General features: G+C 28.0%; 1 protein-coding gene across 7 annotated transcripts in view; it reads right to left on the minus strand.

Moving 5' to 3' along the window:
* LOC135131098 (uncharacterized protein) overlaps positions 1–20,017 on the minus strand; it is a 272,956-nt gene that overhangs the window by 75,571 nt on the left and 177,368 nt on the right. Inside the window, exon 1 of one of the 7 annotated variants that reach the window (XM_064058643.1) lies at positions 15,335–15,505. The exons of 5 other annotated variants lie outside the window; for them this stretch is intronic. In XM_064058643.1, coding sequence (XP_063914713.1) covers positions 15,335–15,388 — 54 coding nt within the window. In that variant the 5' untranslated portion in view covers positions 15,389–15,505. Of the gene's footprint in view, positions 1–15,334; positions 15,506–20,017 lie in introns of those variants that run through there. One more of the 7 variants, XM_064058642.1, reaches the window with a different exon arrangement.

Consider the following 20,017-nt stretch of genomic DNA (forward strand, 5'->3'; position numbering starts at 1 on the left):
TTTCGAATTTGAAATCGTCCGATTGGATTTCTTGATTTAAAGATGTTTCAATTTTTCAATTTTCCAATTTTTTTTAATTTCCACTAAAAATTGAAAAAAGGAAAATCGAAAAATTAAAATAACTCAAAGTTGAAAAAAAAGAACTGAAAAAACTAAACTGAAAAATCGAAAAATCAAATTGACAAACTGAAAATTCGAAAAAATTGAAAATCAAAATATTGTAAAACGAAAAGAGGAAAAAGTCGCAAAATTGCAAATCAGAAAATTGAAGATCTTTCGAAAAATTTAAAAAATCAAAATATTACAACTGAGAAACTAAAAAATCGAAAAATTGCTAACCGAAAAATTGAAGAATTGAAAAATTGGAAACAAAAGTAAGAGACCAAAAAATGAAGAATCAAAAAAAATTGAAAAATCAAAAAATTAAAATAACTCAAAGTTGAAAAGAAGAACTGAAAAAACTAAACTGAAAAATCGAAAAATTGTAAAACTGAAAATTTGAAAAAATAAAAATCAAAAAATTGTAAAATGAAAAAAGTGAAAAATCGCAAAATTGCAAATCGAAAAATGGGAAAAACGAAAAATTTTTAGACTTTTCGATTTTTCAATCTGTGGATTTACCGATATTTTTTAAAATTTAAAATTTTTCAATTTTTTGGCTTTTTGAATTTTTCAGTTTCACAATTTTTAATTTTTCATTTTATTTTTTTTGATTTTTCATTTCCTCAATTTTTCAATTAACCAATTTTTAGTTTCCCGATTTTTAATGTATCAATTTGTCGACTTTTGGTTTATCGATTTTAAATACAGTTTTACAGTTTTTCCTTTTTCGAATTTTCCATTTTTCAATTCCTGGATTTTCAAGATATATTTGGATTTTTCAATTTTTAATTTTTCCATTATCACTTTTTAGGTATTTAATTTTTGAATTTTTTTACAAAAAGAACATTTTTGATATTTCCTTTTTCGATTTCTAGATTTCTCGGTTTTTCGATTTCCGAATTCTGGATCTTGTGATTTAAAGATCTTTCGATTTAAAGATGTTTCAATTTTTCAATTTTTCAATTTTAATGTTTTCCATTTTCAACTATAAAATCGAAAAAAAAAATGGAACATCGAAAAATGAAAATAACTCAAAGTTGTAAAAGAACTGAAAAAACTAAACTGAAAAATCGAAAAATTATAAAATGAAAACCTGAAAATTTGAAAAAATAAAAATCAAAAAATTGTAAAACGAAAAAAGTGAAAAAACGCAAAATTGAAATCGAAAAACTGAAGATCTTGGGAAAAATTTTAAAAACCAAAATCTTCAAAATTGAGAAACTAAAAAATCGAAAAATTGTTAACCCAAAATTGAAGAATCGAAAAATTGGAAACAAAATTAAAGAGACCAAAAAAATTAAGAATCAGAAAATTATAAAAACTCAAAGTTGAAAAAAAAAAACTGAAAAAACTAACTGAAAAATTAAAAAAATACAAAAAAAATTGAAGAAACGAAAAATCAATAACAAAAAACAGAAAATTTGTAAAATGGAAAAATTGGTTTTAGACCTTTCGATTTTTCAATTTTTTGATCTGTGGATTTATTGAAATTTCGATGTTTCGATTTTATGAAATTTAAAATTTTTCATTTTTATTTTTTCGATTTTTCATTTTTTAATGTTTCGATTTCTTGATTTTTCTATTTCTCGACTTTTCAATTTCTCGATTTATTGATGTTTCGATTTCTCGAAATTTTAATTTTCCAATTTTTGATGTTTCTGATGTAAAGATCTTTCGATTTCAAATTTTTTTTTCATTTTCAACTAAAAATAAAAAAAAATGGAAAATCGAAAAATTAAAATAACTCAAAGTTGTAAAAGAAGAATGAAGAAGCTAAACTGAAAAATCGAAAAATTATAAATTGAAAAACTGAAAATTCGAAAAAATAAAAATCAAAAAATTGTAAAACGAAAAAAGTGAAAAATCGAAAAATTGCAAATCGAAAAATTGGAAAAAAATTAAAGAGACCAAAAACTGAAGAATCAAACAATTAAAAATTGGAAAATCGAAAAATTAAAATAACTCAAATTTTAAAAAGACGGACAAAAAAAAACGAATCTGAAAAACTGATAAATCGAAAAACTTCAAATCGAAAAAATGAAAAATAAATAACTAAAAAATAGAAAATTTATAAAATGGAAAAATTGGTTTTAGACTTTTCGATTTTTCAATTTTTCGATCTGTGTGTTTATCGAGATTTCGATGTTTCAATTTTTCCACTGTTCAACTTCCATATTTTTCGATTGTTCAGCAGTTCCCATGATTTTTCGAAATGTAAAATTTTTCAATTTTTTGACTTTCAATTTTTCATTTTTTAGTTTTTCGATTTCTTGATTTTTCCATTTCTAGACTTTTCAATTTCCCGATCTATTGATGTTTGGATTTCTCGAAATTTCAATTTTCCAATTTTTAATGTAATGTTTCGTTTTTCGATTACTTGATTTCTCGGTTTTTCGTTTTCCCGAATTATGGATCTTTTGATTTAAAAATCTTTCGATTTCCAGATGTTTCAATTTTTCGATTTTCCACTTTTTTTTATTTTCGACTAAAAATTGAAAAATTAAAATAACTCAAAGTTGAAAAAGAAATAAAAATTCGAAAAAATAAAAATCAAAAAATTATAAAACGAGAAAAGTGAAAAATCGCAAAATTGCAAATCGAAAAATTGAAGAATCGAAAAATTGGAAACAAAATTAAAGAGACTAAAAAATAAAGAATCAAAAAATTAAAAATCGAAAACAACTGAAAAATCGAAAAATTAAAATAGCTCAAAGTTGAAAAAGAAGAACTGAAAAAACTAAACCGAAAAATTAAAACATCAAAAAATAGATTTTTCAATTTCTCGATCTATTGAATTGACTTCTGGATATTTTGATGTTGCGATTTAAAGATCTTTCAATTTTTCAATTCCTCAATTTTCGATTTTCTAATTTTTTTTTTTTCATTTTCAACTACAAAATCGAAAAAAAAATGGAAAATCGAAAAATTGAAAAATCAAAAAATTCAAAACTGAAAAAACGAACAATTAAGGAAATGAAAAATTGAAAAATCAAAAAAAGAAAAATTGCAAATCGAAGAACTGAAGAAACGAAAAATTGAAACATTGAATGAACTCAAAATCGAAAAAAATTAATGAATTGTAAAAGTACAAATAAGACAAAACGAATCGAATCGAATAATAATAGAATCGACCAACTTGTAAATTCGAAAAACTGTAACATTGGAAGATCCAAAAATTGAAAATTATAAATCAAGAAACCAAAATATTAAAAATAGAAAAATTGAAAAAAAAATAAAGAAAATAAAATTTTAAAACTCGTGGAAGTGCAAATCGAAGAATTTGCAACATCCAACACTTGGAAAATCGAAAAACTGAAAAATTTTAAAGTGAATGAAACGAAATATTTGAAAATCGAAAATTTGAAGAAATAAACAATTGAAGAATCGAAAAATGGGAAAATTGAAAGTCGAATAAATGAAAAAGTTTTAACAAAAATTGAAGAAAGAAAAGTTGAAAAAGTGAAAAATCTTAAGAATTATTTGTTATATATTTAAAATGAAAACTAGAAAAATTGCAAATCAAAAATTGAGAAATTTAAAAATGAAAACTCGAAAAATCGCAAAATTGAAGAAACAAAAAAAGCTGAACTGAAAAATTCCAAACCGAAAAATTGTAGAAATAAAGAAGATAAAAAACGGAAACAGAAAATTGAAAAATCGAAATAAGTCGAATAAATGAAAAAGTTTTAAAACTCCAAAACGTCGAGAAAATATGAAAGTGGTAATTCGGCCGATGGACTCGGTTGCAATACTTACTTAGCTTACGCTCGGGAAATAATAATTAAAATGAAAAAAATGGAAAAATTTAATGGGTAAATAAAGTTTTAAAATCCAATAATTGAGAAATGGGACAAGTTCTAAATTCGTCAACTAGTGAAAGTGAAAAATTTTGAAGATTATTAATATTCGATATTTAAAATGAAAATTAGAAAAATTGCGCTCAAAATTTGAAGAAACCGAAAATTTAAAAATCTAGAGACTGAAAAAACGAAAAATCCAAAAATCCAATAGTTGAAACATCTGATAATTGAAAAAAAAATGAAAATAGAAGACCGAATCCAGAAATTCCAAATCAAAAATCTGAAGAAACGAAAAATTAGAAAAATCGAAAATCTGAAAAATTAAAAAAATATACAATTGATATTTTGGAAAAGCGAAAAATTGTAATAATAAAGAAAATAATACATGAAAAACTGAAGAATCGAAAAACTTCAAATCGAAAAATTGAAAAAACGAAAAAATGAAAAATAAATAACTAAAAAATAGAAAGTTTATAAAATGGAAAAATTGGTTTTAGGCTTTTCGATTTTTCAATTTTTCGATCTGTGGGTTTATCGAGATTTCGATGTTTCAATTTTTCCACTGTTCAACTTCCATATTTTTCGATTGTTCAGCAGTTCCCATGATTTTTCGAAATGTAAAATTTTTCTATTTCTAGACTTTTCAATTTCCCGATCTATTGATGTTTAGATTTCTCGAAATTTCAATTTTCCAATTTTTAATGTAATGTTTCGTTTTTCGATTACTTGATTTCTCGGTTTTTCGTTTTCGATCTTTTGATTTAAAAATCTTTCGATTTCCAGATGTTTCAATTTTTCAATTTTCCAGTTTTTTTTATTTTCGACTAAAAATTGAAAAATTAAAATAACTCAAAGTTGAAAAAGAACTAAAAATTCGAAAAAATAAAAATCAAAAAATTATAAAACGAGAAGAGTGAAAAATCGCAAAATTGCAAATCGAAACATTGAAGATCTTGCGAAAAATTAAAAAAATCAAAATCTTAAAAATTGAGAAACTAAAAAATCGAAAAATTGCAAACCGAAAAATTGGAAACAAAATTAAAGAGACTAAAAAATAAAGAATCAAAAAATTAAAAATCGAAAACAACTGAAAAATCGAAAAATTAAAATAGCTCGAAGTTGAAAAAGAAGAACTGAAAATACTAAACCGAAAAATTAAAACATCAAAGAATCGTAAAATGGAAAAATTAAAAAATCGAAAAATTGAAGAAACGAAAAAGTGAAAAATCAATAACTAAAAAATAAAAAATTCATAAAATGGAAAAATTGGTTTTAGACTTTTCGATTATTCAGTTCTGTGGATTTATCGACATTTCGATGTTTCGATTGTTCAACTTCCGATGATTTTTCGATTTTTTTTTTAGATTTAAAATTCTTCAATTTTATGACTTTCGTTTTTCAGTTAATTATAATTATTATTATTAAATTAAATTATTTTGTTTTTCGATTTCAAAATAGCCCATTCGATTTCTTGATTTTTCTATTTCCAGATTTTTCAATTTCTCGATCTATTGAATTGACTTCTGGATATTTTGATGTTGCGATTTAAAGATCTTTCAATTTTTCAATTCCTCAATTTTCGATTTTCTAATTTAATTTTTTTTTCATTTTCAACTACAAAATCGAAAAAAAAATGGAAAATCGAAAAATTGAAAAATCAAAAAAAGAAAAATTGCAAATCGAAGAACTGAAGAAACGAAAAATTGAAACATTGAATGAACTCAAAATCGAAAAAAATTAATGGATTGTAAAAGTACAAATAAGACAAAACGAATCGAATCGAATAATAATAGAATCGACCAACTTGTAAATTCGAAAAACTATAACATTGGAAGATCCAAAAATTGAAAATTATAAATCAAGAAACCAAAATATGGAAAATAGAAAAATTGATACCGTTAAAGTGAAATACTGAAAAATTGAAACATCCAACACTTGGAAAATCGAAAAACTGAAAAATTTTAAAGTGAATGAAACGAAATATTTGAAAATCGAAAATTTGAAGAAATAAACAATTGAAGAATCGAAAAATGGGAAAATTGAAAGTCGAATAAATGAAAAAGTTTTAACAAAAATTGAAGAAAGAAAAGTTGAAAAAGTGAAAAATCTTAAGAATTATTTGTTATATATTTAAAATGAAAACTAGAAAAATTGCAAATCAAAAATTGAGAAATTTAAAAATGAAAACTCGAAAAATCGCAAAATTGAAGAAACAAAAATAACTGAACTGAAAAATTCCAAACCGAAAAATTGTAGAAATAAAGAAGATAAAAAACGGAAACAGAAAATTGAAAAATTAAAAATCGAAATAAGTCGAATAAATGAAAAAGTTTTAAGACTCCAAAACGTCGAGAAAATATGAAAGTGGTAATTCGGCCGATGGACTCGGTTGCAATACTTACTTAGCTTACGCTCGGGAAATAATAATTAAAATTAAAAAAAATGGAAAAATTTGATGGGTAAATAAAGTTTTAAAATCCAATAATTGAGAAATGGGAAAAGTTCTAAATTCGTCAACTAGTGAAAGTGAAAAATTTTGAAGATTATTAATATTACATACTTAAATTGAAAATTAGAAAAATTGCGCTCAAAATTTGAAGAAACCGAAAATTTAAAAATCTAGAGACTGAAAAAAGGAAAAATCCAAAAATCCAATAGTTGAAACATCTGATAATTGAAAAAAAAATGAAAATAGAAGACCGAATCCAGAAATTCCAAATCAAAAATCTGAAGAAACGAAAAATTAGAAAAATCGAAAATCTAAAAAATTAAAAAAATAGATTTTTTTCAATTTCTCGATCTATTGAATTGACTTCTGGATATTTTGATGTTGCGATTTAAAGATCTTTCAATTTTTCAATTCCTCAATTTTCGATTTTCTAATTTTTTTTTTTCATTTTCAACTACAAAATCGAAAAAAAAAATGGAAAATCGAAAAATTGAAAAATCAAAAAATTCAAAACTGAAAAAACGAACAATTAAGGAAATGAAAAATTGAAAAATCAAAAAAAGAAAAATTGCAAATCGAAGAACTGAAGAAACGAAAAATTGAAACATTGAATGAACTCAAAATCGAAAAAAATTAATGAATTGTAAAAGTACAAATAAGACAAAACGAATCGAATCGAATAATAATAGAATCGACCAACTTGTAAATTCGAAAAACTGTAACATTGGAAGATCCAAAAATTGAAAATTATAAATCAAGAAACCAAAATATTAAAAATAGAAAAATTGATACCGTTAAAGTGAAATACTGAAAAATTGAAAAAAAATAAAGGAATTAAAATTTTAAAACTCGTGGAAGTGCAAATCGAAGAATTTGCAACATCCAAAAATTGAAACATCCAACACTTGGAAAATCGAAAAACTGAAAAATTTTAAAGTGAATGAAACGAAATATTTGAAAGTCGAAAATTTGAAGAAATAAACAATTGAAGAATCGAAAAATGGGAAAATTGAAAGTCGAATAAATGAAAAAGTTTTAACAAAAATTGAAGAAAGAAAAGTTGAAAAAGTGAAAAATCTTAAGAATTATTTGTTATATATTTAAAATGAAAACTAGAAAAATTGCAAATTAAAAATTGGGAAATTTAAAAATGAAAACTCGAAAAATCGCAAAATTGAAGAAACAAAAAAAGCTGAAGTGAAAAATTCCAAACTGAAAAATTGTAAAAGGTCGAATAAATGAAAGTTTTAAAACTCCAAAACGTCGAGAAAATATGAAAGTAGCAATTCGGCCGATGGACTCGGTTGCAATACTTCCTTAGCTTACGCTCGGGAAATAATAATTAAAATTAAAAAAATGGAAAAATTTAATGGGTAAATAAAGTTTTAAAATCCAATAATTGAGAAATGGGAAAAGTTCTAAATTCGTCAACTAGTGAAAGTGAAAAATTTTGAAGATTATTAATATTACATATTTAAAATGAATATTAGAAAAATTGCGCTCAAAATTTGAAGAAACCGAAAATTTAAAAATGTAGAGACTGAAAAAAGGAAAAATCCAAAAATCCAATAGTTGAAACATCTGATAATTGAAAAAAAAATGAAAATAGAAGACCGAATCCAGAAATTCCAAATCAAAAATCTGAAGAAACGAAAAATTAGAAAAATCGAAAATCTAAAAAATTATACAATTGATATTTTGGAAAAGCGAAAAATTGTAATAATAAAGAAAATAATACATGAAAAACTGAAGAATCGAAAAATCAAAGAAATGAAAAATTCTCAAATTTGTATATACAAAAAGTACAATTACAATATAATTTTTTTTTTTAATTTGTAAAAGTCTTAACACTATGCGGTAAACAATTAGAGATTTTTAAGTCTGAACAACTAGAAGACTGTTTGCTTAGATTTAACTTGGCATAAAGAATTCTAATTAAATTATTTTTATTTCAAAAAATTTTATTTAAGATTTTCAAAGATGAGAGGTGAGGGAAGTTCTGTTGAAATAACCTTCGACAAATTTTTTGTTAGTAGTAAGCCCAAGATTTCCAAAGTTATTATCGATCTTTTTCGCAACAATGCTACCAATCTCGGAAGCACGAATTCCACCATCTCAATCCCCATCCCCGTACCCAACCTCGGCGCGCCGCCACTGCCCGTCCAACCCACGGCGATAAGAAAACCCAACTATTCTTAACTCGCCGCATTATCCGTGCAATATTCCAAATAGCCACATTGTTTCCATCCATTGTTGTTTTTAATAGGTCGGAAAACTGCACAGCAACCGGCGACCTTGCCGCAAACCCGATAACTTCTGCACCGACTGGTTCCTCAGCCTCAAAATAGCGCTTTTCGTCGGCAGATGCGTCCGTTCGCTATCTAGAACGAGACGGGCAGATGGCGACGTCCTCGGCCAGACGGAGACGCCGACACAGGAAACGTGGAGCCTTCTGCTGTGTACAGAAACGAAAAGTTGCTCGTCTTTGAGGCAACCTTGGCGAGATTCGCAGACCCAGAAACCTTAATTGGTCAGTCATCATCGCCAACTGTGCGAATTTATCGTGGCGAGATGTCAAACGGGATCGAGTGGGACGAAATGTCACGCGAAAAGTGCCGAGAGGATGGGGCTGGAGGGCGTTTTGTTCGTCGATGGGGTTTAATGGGGATTGCTCGTTTGAGTGGGTTAATTGCGGGATTTTTATACAATGGGACTCGGGTTGAGGGGTCAGTGGTGGCGGATTTTGGTTTGCTGTAGAAACAATCCAAAACTTCTGCGATTTTTTAAAACGTGAAAATTTTCCAGCTTTGTAGACGTAGATAAGTGGAACGTTTTATGCTTATCAAGATAAGAACTCTAGCAATGGAAGAACAAATAAAGCAATAAATATGATGGTGCAGCGAACACAAGAACAAATATCGCAAGGAAGTAATTATTTGAAGGAAGAGTCAGCCAAATTTCTGGAAAAACCCCCCAATAACGTCGACAATATCAACAACGAAAATTATACAAAAACACTCCCAAATTGTTATATAAAAAGAAATCCTAGAGTAAAACGAGACACCAGAGGATCAACTACGACTTAAAAAGAAGAAAAAGAGTGGGCAGTCGTGAATGACATCACCGAAAAACCAATCCAAAATAGCTGCAAGAATTAATAATTATCTCATAAAGAACGAAATTGGTGAAATGTATTTAATTATTTTTTTTTTATTATTACAAAATGGGCAAATAATGAATAAATTCAAAATAAAATATAAATTTTAAAAACGAAAAATGTGATTTTTTTTTCAAACGGCCTGAACTACATTACCTACAATTACATTCTCAATAAAGAGAAAAAAGTTTCTTGAAGATGTCTTTTACGAAAGTCGGCGAAACGTCGAAATCTTTTTCGAAAGTCATACAGCACAAACCCGAAAAATGTAACTTTTTTTCAATTTTTGTTCACCAAATTCATCGGGTGACTGGCTACGTTCATGTTTTCTCGATGTTTCTAGCCCCTAGAGTATGTCCCTTGCCCCCCGTCGGGAATAAATGTTATTTAAATGTTGAATCCGTGGAAAAAAAAACAAAATCGTGTAACAATTTTTTGATTTTTCGGGTTTTCGATTTCTCTATTTTTCAACTTTTGATTTCTGTTTTTTTGATATTTCAGCTTTGGGATTTTTCAGTTTTACGATTCTTCGATTTCTCCATTTTTCACATTTTCGATTTCTCGATTTTTTATTTTTTGATTTTGCAATTTTCCGATATTTCGGTTTAAGTGAAAGGTAAGTGGAAAATGGCAAAATCGAAAAACGAAAAAATTACATCGATAAACTAAACAATCGAAAAAATTGAAAAACCAAAAGATTGTCAACTGGAAAAATTGTATGAAACGAAGAATTTATAAATCAAAAAAAAATCGAGAGACTAAAAAATCAAAACATTCTGCATTGAAAAATCAAAGAGACGAAAATAAAAAAAAATTAAAACGAGAAACTAAAAAATTTAAAAAATTGAAAACCTAAACACTGAAACATCGAAAAACTGTAACATGGATAAATCCAACAATTGCACGAAAAATTTAAGAAACAAAAAAGGAAAAATTGGAAATTTGTAAAAGGGAAAAATTGAATTTCGATTTTCCGGTTTTTGAATTTTCCATTTTTAAAATTTTTTATTTTAATTTTTTTTTATTTTTCGGTTTTTAATTATTTCTATTTTTTGGTCTTTCAATGTTTTGTTTTCTGGTGTTATCGAGATTTAGATTTTTGGATTTTTCCATTTTTTGATTTTTTGTTTTCCCATTTCTCGATTTTTCAGTTTTTCAATGTTTCGATTTTTCAATTTTCCAGGTTGTTGATTTTTTCAATTTCTCAAATTTTCGTTGTTTCAGTAATGGAATTTTTCAATTTTTCGATTTATTAATTTTTCGTACGTTCTGTTTTTTTATTTTTCAATTTATACCTTCTCTAAATTTCCGACTTTTCGCTTTTTGAATTTTTCCATTTTTTGGTTTTTTGTTTTCCCATTTCTCCTTTTTCCATGTTTCGATTTTTCAGTTTTTCAATTTTTCGATTTTTTAAATTTTTCGTGAATTCAGTTTTGGGTTTTCAATTTTTCCCTGCTTCAATTTCTCGATTTTCCAAATTTTCGATTTCTCGATTTTTTTTTTCATTTTTGGATTTCTCAAGTTTCCAATTTTTCACTTTTACAATTTTTCATGACTCAAAATGGAAAAATAATTGAAAAATTCCAAATATGTAGAAGAACCGAAAAAACCAAGTTGAAAAATCTCAAAATTGCAAATCTAAAAATTTAAAAATCAAAATTAAAAATTGAAAAACCAAAAAATCCAAACATCGATAACTCCAGAAGTTGAGAAATGGGAAAATCAAAAAATGGAAAAACAGAAAAATCGAGAATCAGAAGAATCGAGATATTGAAGAATTGAAACGTACCATAACTGAAATATCGAAAAACCAAGTAACCAAATAATTACATCGAGAAACTAAAAATTCGAAAAAATTAAAAACCAAAAAATTATAAATTGGAAAAATTGCAAATTGTAAAACTGAAGAAACACAAAATTTAAAAATCAATAAATGAAAAATCGAGAAACTATTTGCTCGAGAAAGTAAAAAATTGAAAAACCCAAAAACTGAAACTTCGAACTAATGGAAAATGGAAAAATTCCACGAAAAATTGAAGAAATGAAAAAATGAAAATTTTCGATTTTTTGTTTTTTAAGTTTTTTTATTTGATTTTATCGAGTTTTCGATGTTTTGATTTTTCAGTTCTTCAATTTTTCCAATTTTGTTTTTTTAATTTTAAATTTTTCAATTTTTAATTTTTCGATTTTGGCTTTTTCCCATTTCCCTATTTTTCGACTCCTCGATTTCTCGATGTTTCAATTTTCAACGTTTCGATGTCTCGGTTTTACGGATTTTTTCGGCTTTTCGATGATTCAATTTTCCAGTTTTTCAATTTTTCTTTTTTCGATTTACAAATTTTTTCATCATTTCAGTTTTGTTTTCCGATTTTTCAATTGTTGGCGTTTCTAAGTTTTCAACTTTTCTTATTTCGACTTTTAGATTTTTCCATTTTTTATTTTCCCATTTCCCGATTTTTTTGATTTTTCGATTTTCAACTTATTATCATTATTATTACATTTGACTTTTCGATTTAATTATTTTTTGATATTTCAGTTCCGGGATTTTTCAATATTTCGCTTCACCAAATTCTCTATTTTCCCATTTTGTATTTTGCTATTTTTCATTTTTTCAATTTTCGGAGTTTTTAAAATTTGGATTTTTCAAATTTTCAATTTCCCAATTTTTTGACTACTCGATTTTGCGATTTTTCAGGTTTTTGATTTTTCATTTTTTCGATATTTTCAGTTTCAGGATTTTTAAGTTTTTTTATTCTTCGATATTGAAAAATCGAAAAATTCGACATAGAAGACTTGACAAAATTAAACTGAAAAACCAAAATTACAATTCGACCAAATGAAAGGAAAAAGAAATCGAAGGAAAATTGAAAAATCCCAAAACTGTATCAAGAAAAATTTGTCAATCGAAAATTTGAAAAATCAAAAAAAAAAATGAAAATTCAAAAAGAAAAGCATTAATCGAAAAACTGAAAAATCGTAAAACTAAAACATCGGAAAATTGAAAAAAAAAATCAAAAAAGCGAAAAATTGAGAAACTGAAAATTCGAGAAATTCAGAAGTCGAAAATCGAGAAATCCGAAAAATAAAAAATCGAGAAATCATAAAAATAAAAAATCGTTTAATTAAGAAATCTAAAAATCGAAAATATAGAAATGCCAAAAATTGAAAAATCGAGAAATTGATGAAGTAAAAAATTTAAAAATCCAAAAACTTAAATATAGAAAAATTGATAAGTCGAAAGTCGAAATATCGAAAATTTACAAAAAAATCGAAAAATTGAAATATCAAAAACCTGAAAAGTCGGAAAACTGAAGGATTGAAAAACAGAAAAATCAAGAAATCGAAAAATTTCAAAATGAAAAAATTAAAAAAGAATCGAAAAACTAAAAAATCCCAAAAATAAAATGTCGAAAAGTTTGGAAACCGAAGATGAATCAAAATTAGGAAAATCGATTATTCCAAAAGCCCAAAAACCAAGTATCGAAAGATCGGTAAATCGAAAAAACGAATAATCGAGTTTCAAAACATTGAAAAATTGAAGTATCGAGAAATCAAACATCAAAAGATCGAGAAATCGAAAAATCGAAATAGCCTAAAATCTAAAAATTAAAAAATCGAAAAATTGAGAAACTGAAAATTCGAGAAATTCAGAAGTCGAAAAATCGAGAACTTGAAAAAACAAAAAATTGAAAAATCGAGAAATTGAAGTAGTAAAAAATTGAAAAATCTTAAAACTGAAACATCGCAAAATTGATAAGTCGAAAGTCGAAAAATCGAAAAACTGAAATATCAAAAACCTGAAAAGTTGGAAAACTAAAGGATTGAAAAACAGAAAAATCAAAAAATCGAAAATTTAGAAACACCGAAAATTGAAAACTCGAAAAATTTGTAACTCAAAAAATTAAAGAATAAACTGAAAATTCGAGAAATTCTGAAATCGAGAAATTGGAAAAACAAAAAATCGAAAAATCGTTAAATTGAAAAATCGTTTACTTCAGAAATCTAAAAATTGAAAATTAGAAACGCCAAAAATTTAAAAATCAGGAAATTGAAGAACAAAAAAATTTTAAAATCCGAAAACTGAAATATGTATCGAAAAATTGAAATATCAAAAACCTAAAGTCGAAAAACTGAAAGATTGAAAAACCGAAAAATCAAGAAATCGAAAATTTAGAAACACCGAAAATTGAAAACTGGAAAAATTTAAAAATCAAGAAATTAAAGAATCGAAAAACTGAAATATGCCAAAAACGAAATGACGAAAAGTTTGGAAATCGAAAAAGGAAAAACCGAAAATTTGGAAAATCAGATCAGTATTGCAAAAGCCGAAAAACCGAGTATCAATAGATCAGGAAATCGAAAAACCGGAAAACCGAGTTTCAAAACATTGAAAAATTGAAATATCCAGAAATCAAACATCAAAAGATTGAGAAATCGAAAAATCGAAATTGCCAAAAATTTAAAAAATCGAAAAGTTGAAAAACCGGAAAATCTAAAACCAATTTTTCCATTTTAGCAATTTTCGATGGTTCAATTTTTCTGTTTTAATTTTTTAGTTTCTCGATTTTCGACCTCTAGAATACGAAAAAAATGGTCTCCCGTTTCCGTCTGTCTGTCTGTCTGGTGTCTGTATCCATGTTTATTAGTAATCTCCGCAACTACTGGACCGATTGTTGTCACATTTTGAACGTATATTAGGTATATGTATAGATAGTTAAATACTAACTAAAATTTGGCTAATCATCCCCACCACCAATGTGCTTACGTCATCTCCAAAATTTATAATAGTAATTTTCTTTTAATTTCATAAAACAAGATACTTCTGGACTTGTAGTAACTAAATAACTTTCGACCATTTGGATTTGAGTTTTTTTTTTTTATTATTAAAAGATGTACAAGAAGTTTATAAAATTTTGTGGTCGGTATTATGTATAAGCCACTATAAAACGGGAGCAGTCATACATTTTATATTTTCACATGACGTCACCAATATTTTCCATGGATCGCCAAATTTGTGTCCATTATGCTTATTAATTCTTTTAGACGTTACTTTTTCAAATAAATTGCGTCATATTTTTTTCTGGAGTCCACATTAAAATCGAACTTTATTACAGTGTAAGCTATAACCGATCCAAAGTGCCTTGTCGGTCATTCCAGGAAAAAAATAATGTTCTTTTCATCACTCGCGAAAAAAATCATATTCATTGCAATCGAGGAAGTTATTATGCATTTTGGGATACGATAGGTCAAAACCGTGACCATGCACTTTGCAAATACGTCAATTTAATGTACAAAATCTGTATCCAAAATAAATACGAAAACAGAAGAGCTTGTTATCAACAACTTTCGACACCCCACCAACGCACTTTCCCGAAATGGAACTACCCATCTCATTATAACCCAACCACGAACACGATGTGTACAAACACAGCGCACTTTTAGACCTCCACGAGTCCGACTCGGCCAAGAAATAGATGTTGAGAAACCGAAAGAAATAAACCTTGCTTTCGTCTGCCAAAACTCACACAAAACATTCGTCTCTTTAAAAGGTGGTCACTGGCTCGCACAAAAGACGGATTTATTTATTCCTCACTCAACATTTTTTTTATTAAACAAACAACGCGAAGGTGACCGATAGCGCTGGTTTATCGATCGAATCCTCGAGTGTCGAAGACGTCGAGCCCAGATTAAGTTATCCGTGCCAAAACCAAGCCCGTGGACTTTAGATAGCGCGTATTTATACGACACCACGAGCCGCCACTGCCGCCGCACTCCGCCCTCTTCGCATTTCCACCAAGTACAACTCAAATCCACCCCAGCACCCACCTCACGTCGACGCCGGCTCGAAAAGCGTCCCTCGCCGTCCGCGGCCCGGCGCATGCGCCTGCTCCAGGTCTGCCAACTCACTCGCGACGATCGCAGCACTCTCGACACAGCACCTCCTCGGCGCTCTGCTCTCCTACTACCCGGAGTACGTCCGTCCGCTCTTGACGCGCCTCATCCTCAAGAACGCGAGCGAAAGCAAGAGAATCGCTACCACGCGCACCGCCTCCTGCGCCTCCGCCATAAATAACAGCGCGGCCGCGACGCAATTGCAAGAACCTTATCTCTTATCTACCTGAAACTGGGCCGCGAAGAACGGCCTTGGGTTGCGTAACGGCGACATTCTTCGCACAGAAACGGGATTCCATCGAGAGCGAAACCGAAAAGCCGGCCCAGAGGTGGGCTGAGTCATCCGGCGACGTCACGGCCCAGACGGGGCCTTTAAGGAGTTCTTGCGCCATTATTGTATTAATATCGCGGTGACGTAAGGCGGCGTAAATAGGCCGCTCTTGAGGAGGCCGCTGGCGGCGGACCAACGGTGACGTCACGCACTATTCCCGGGAAATGGAAGATTTCCCGGACGCGAGGGATGGGGTTAACACGTCTTCGGTTCGATTCGTCCAAACTTCCTTCGGATACAGAAATTCGTATTTTATCTGATAAGGCGAAGATTATCAAAAGCATACGTTGACCTCACGCGGTATTACTGGATTATAGCTAGAGACATAAACGGTTTTACACAACCTCTTATAAATATTTGCCAGACGTTTGAAATTTTCGCGATGTCGAAAACACTGCGCTTAGGTCGGCTTCAGACGGGCGGCGAGGCGAATTCCGCACCCACACGAGCGAAGTGAGGTTAGGGACAAGAGTGACAAAGTGCAATTCGACGTTTAATCAAAGTCGAACACGTACTCGGATCCATTGTGTAACAATTTGTCATCCGAGTGATGCATGTTCAAACTCTTCCGTCTTAATCATAATAATAATAATCAAAATAGCACCTTCACTGCGTCAATTACTCGTTGCTAAGCATAATCTTATTTCAACATACAAATTTTTTCATTATATCTATCTACTTTCACGTTTATAAATCAACACAACAAACCAAATATGATGATAAAGTAAACTCTTACAAACGTCCTTCGCTGCTAGCGCGTTATCTTAATGGTGCTCTGTCTGCATTTAGAAATCGGTTAATACTTTTCTTACCTAAACAACAAAAATCAACGTATCATACGAGTATATATCTTATCCTTGGTGATAAATCACACTGTTTACAAAAAACCAAAACCAACCTGATGACTTCTTCAATTGGACACCCAGTATCCAGGAAATAGAATAATAGAAAATACAGAGTGCTCTATATCGATATTTGAAAATTTGCAATATTTAACTTTTCGTATAAACACCCTGTATATGATGATTCAATTTTTTTTTATACCACAACAATGCAGTACATAAATGTATTTATATTTATCTCTCCACAAAATTTTGTAAGTTACACAGATTTTCTGTGAATCCTTCCATTGCTAAAAATTTCAAGAAAATTGAAATAACATGGCAACATCGCATCGGAATTTCAAAGAAGACCTGTGGTCATAAAGTCCACGATTTTTCAATTTTTCGATGTTTTCATTTTGAGGCTTTTCAATTTTTCGATTACTCGATTTTTACTTCCCGAGTCCATCAGGCGAATTGGCACTTTCATATTTTCTCGACGTGTCATGACCTCTAGATTACGAAAAAAGTGGTCACCCCACTCTGTCGAAATAAACTTAGACCAATTTTTCATTTACCGATTTCTCATTTTTCCGATATTTTAATTTGAGGATTTTTCGATTCTAAATTTACGATATTTCGATTTCTCCATTTTCGATGTTTTTTTCGATTACTCGACTGATAGGTTTTTCAGGTTTTTGGTTTTTCAATTTTCCGATTCTTCGATTACTCAATTTTTCGTTACTTTGGGGATTTCCCAATTTTTCGACTTTTAGTTTTTGAGGTCGTTAAATTGAAAAATCGTTTAATCCAGAAATCTAAAAATTGAAAATTTAGAAACTTCAAAAATTGAAAAATCGAAAAATGTGAAAAACGATAAATCGAAAATTTGAAAAATCGAAAAATTCAAGAAGTAAAAAATAAAAAATTCCCAAAATTAAATATCGAAAAACTGATAAACCGAGAAAGTCAAAAAATCGAAAATTAAAAATTTAGAAACGTCGAAAATTGAAAGGAAATCGAATAATTGGAAAATCAGATATTGTAAAGATGAAAAAGCGAGAAATCGAAAAACTGAACAATCGAGAAAAAACCGAACAATCTATATCTCAAAACATTGAAAAATTGAGATATCGAGAAATCGAAAAATCGAAATAGCCTAAACTCTAAAAATTAAAAATCGAAAAAGTGAATCATTTTTAAATCTAAAAAATCGAAAAATTGAAAAATCGCGAAATTGAACAATGGAAAAATCGATTTTCGATTTCTCGATTACTCAATTTTTCGTTACTTCAGTTTGGGGATTTTTCAATTTTTCGATTTTTCAATCATTCGATTTTTAATTCTTTTTTAATTTTTGTTTTTTCAATCTTTCGATTTCCCAGTTTTTCGACTTTTAGATTTTTCAATTTTTTGGTTCCATTTCTCGATTTTTCGATTACTCAATTTTTCGATATTTCAGTTTTTTTTTTGATTCTTCACTCCTTATTTTTGGATTTTTGGCGTTTCTAGATTTTCGATTTCTCGATTTTTAGATTTTTTAAATTTCCGATTTTTATATTGCTTAATTTTTCGATTTTTCAATTTGTCGTTTCTATTTTTCGTTTTTCAATTTTTTGCCTTCCAAAATTTTTGGTTTTTCAATTTCCCGATTTGACTTAGATTTTTCAAGTTTTTTATTTTTCTATTTCTCAATTTTGTGTTAATTCTGGACTTCTAGATTTTTCAGGTTTTTATTTTTCAGTTTTCTTCCATTATTTTAGCCCTGGAATTTTTCAATTTTCAATTTTTCTCTATTTTTTTTTTCAATGTTGCAGTTTTAAGATTTTTCAATTTTCAATCCTTCAATTTTTCGATTTTTCAATTTGTCGATTCCTTAATTTTTAAATTTTTGGCGTTTCTAAATTTCCGATTTTTTATTTTCTTGATTTTTAAAATTTTTAATTACTCAATTTTTCGATATTCCAGTTTTACAATTTTTCAACTTTTGTATTCTACAATTTTTCAATTTGTCTTTCTAAATATTCGATTTTTGATATTTCGACTTCTCGTTTTCTCGATCTTTCCATTTCTCAATGTTCCGATATTTTGGTTTTACGGTTTTTCAATTGTTCAATTTTTCAATGTTTCACGTTTCTAAAATTTTTTATTTTTCAATTTCTCAATTTTTCGACCTCTTGATTTTTCAGGTTTTCGACTTTTCAATTTTTCGATTCTCCATTTTCTCGATTTTTGTTTTGATTCCTCAATTTTGCGATATTTAGTTTTAAGATTTTTCAATTTTTCGATTCTTTAATTTTTCAATTTTTGGCGTTTCTAAATTTCCGATTTTTTGATTTCTCGATTTTTTAAATATTCGATTTTTCAATTACCCAATCTTTCAATTACTCAATTTTTCCATATTTCAGTTTTTCTATTTTTCAATTTGCGGATTCTTAATTTTTCGATGTTTTTATTTGTCAATTCTTCAATTTTTCGATTTATCAATTTTTCACCTTTCTAAAGTTTCGATTTTTGGATATTTCGACTTGTCGATTTCTCCATCTTTCGATTTCTCAATTTTCAAATATTTCGTTTTACTATTTTTCAATTATTCAATTTTTCAATTTTTGTCGTTTCTAAATTTTGGATTTTTCGATTTCTCCATTTTTCGACTTCTTGATTTTTCAGTTTTTTGATTTTTCAATTGTCCAATTTTTCAATTTTTAGCTTTCCTAAATTTTCAATTTTTCGACTTCTTGATTTGGCAGATTTTCGACTTTTCAATTTTTCGATTCTCCATTTTCTCGATTTTTTTGATTTCTCAATTTTGTAACATTTTAGTTTTAAGATTTTTCAATTTTTCGATTCTTTAATTTTTAAATTTTTGCGTTTCTAAATTTCCGATTTTTCAAATTTTCGGTTTTCCAATTACCCAGTTTTCGATATTTCAGTTTTTCTATTTTTCAATTTGTTTTTCGATTTTCCAATTTGCGGATTCTTAATTTTTCGATGTTTTGATTTGTCAATTCTTCAATTTTTCGATTCATCAATTTTTGGCATTTCTAAAATTTCGATTTTTCGATTTCTCAATTTTCCAATATTTCGGTTTTACAATTTTTCGGGTTTCCAAATTTTTGATTTTTCGATTTCTCCATTTTTCGACTTCTTGAATTTTTAGATTTTTGATTTTTCAATTGTCCAATTTTTTATTTACCGATTTCTCACTTTTTCAATATTTTAATTTCACAATTTTTCGATTTTCAAATTTTCTAATTTTTGGCGTTTCTAAAGTTACGATATTTCGATTTCTCCATTTTTCGACTTTTAGATTTTTCGATTTTTTGATTTTCTCATTTCTCGATTTCTTGACTTTTCCATGTTTCTTTCGATTTCTCGACTCCTAGATTTTTCAAGTTTTTGATTTTTCGATTTTCCGATTTTTCGACTTTTTGATTTTAGGTCGTTAAATTGAAAAATCATTTA

This window comes from Zophobas morio, unplaced genomic scaffold (assembly GCF_036711695.1).
Source record: "Zophobas morio isolate AGI-343-1 ecotype UQ-CSIRO unplaced genomic scaffold, CSIRO_AGI_Zmor_V1 ptg000018l, whole genome shotgun sequence".
Classification (NCBI taxonomy): domain Eukaryota; kingdom Metazoa; phylum Arthropoda; class Insecta; order Coleoptera; family Tenebrionidae; genus Zophobas; species Zophobas morio.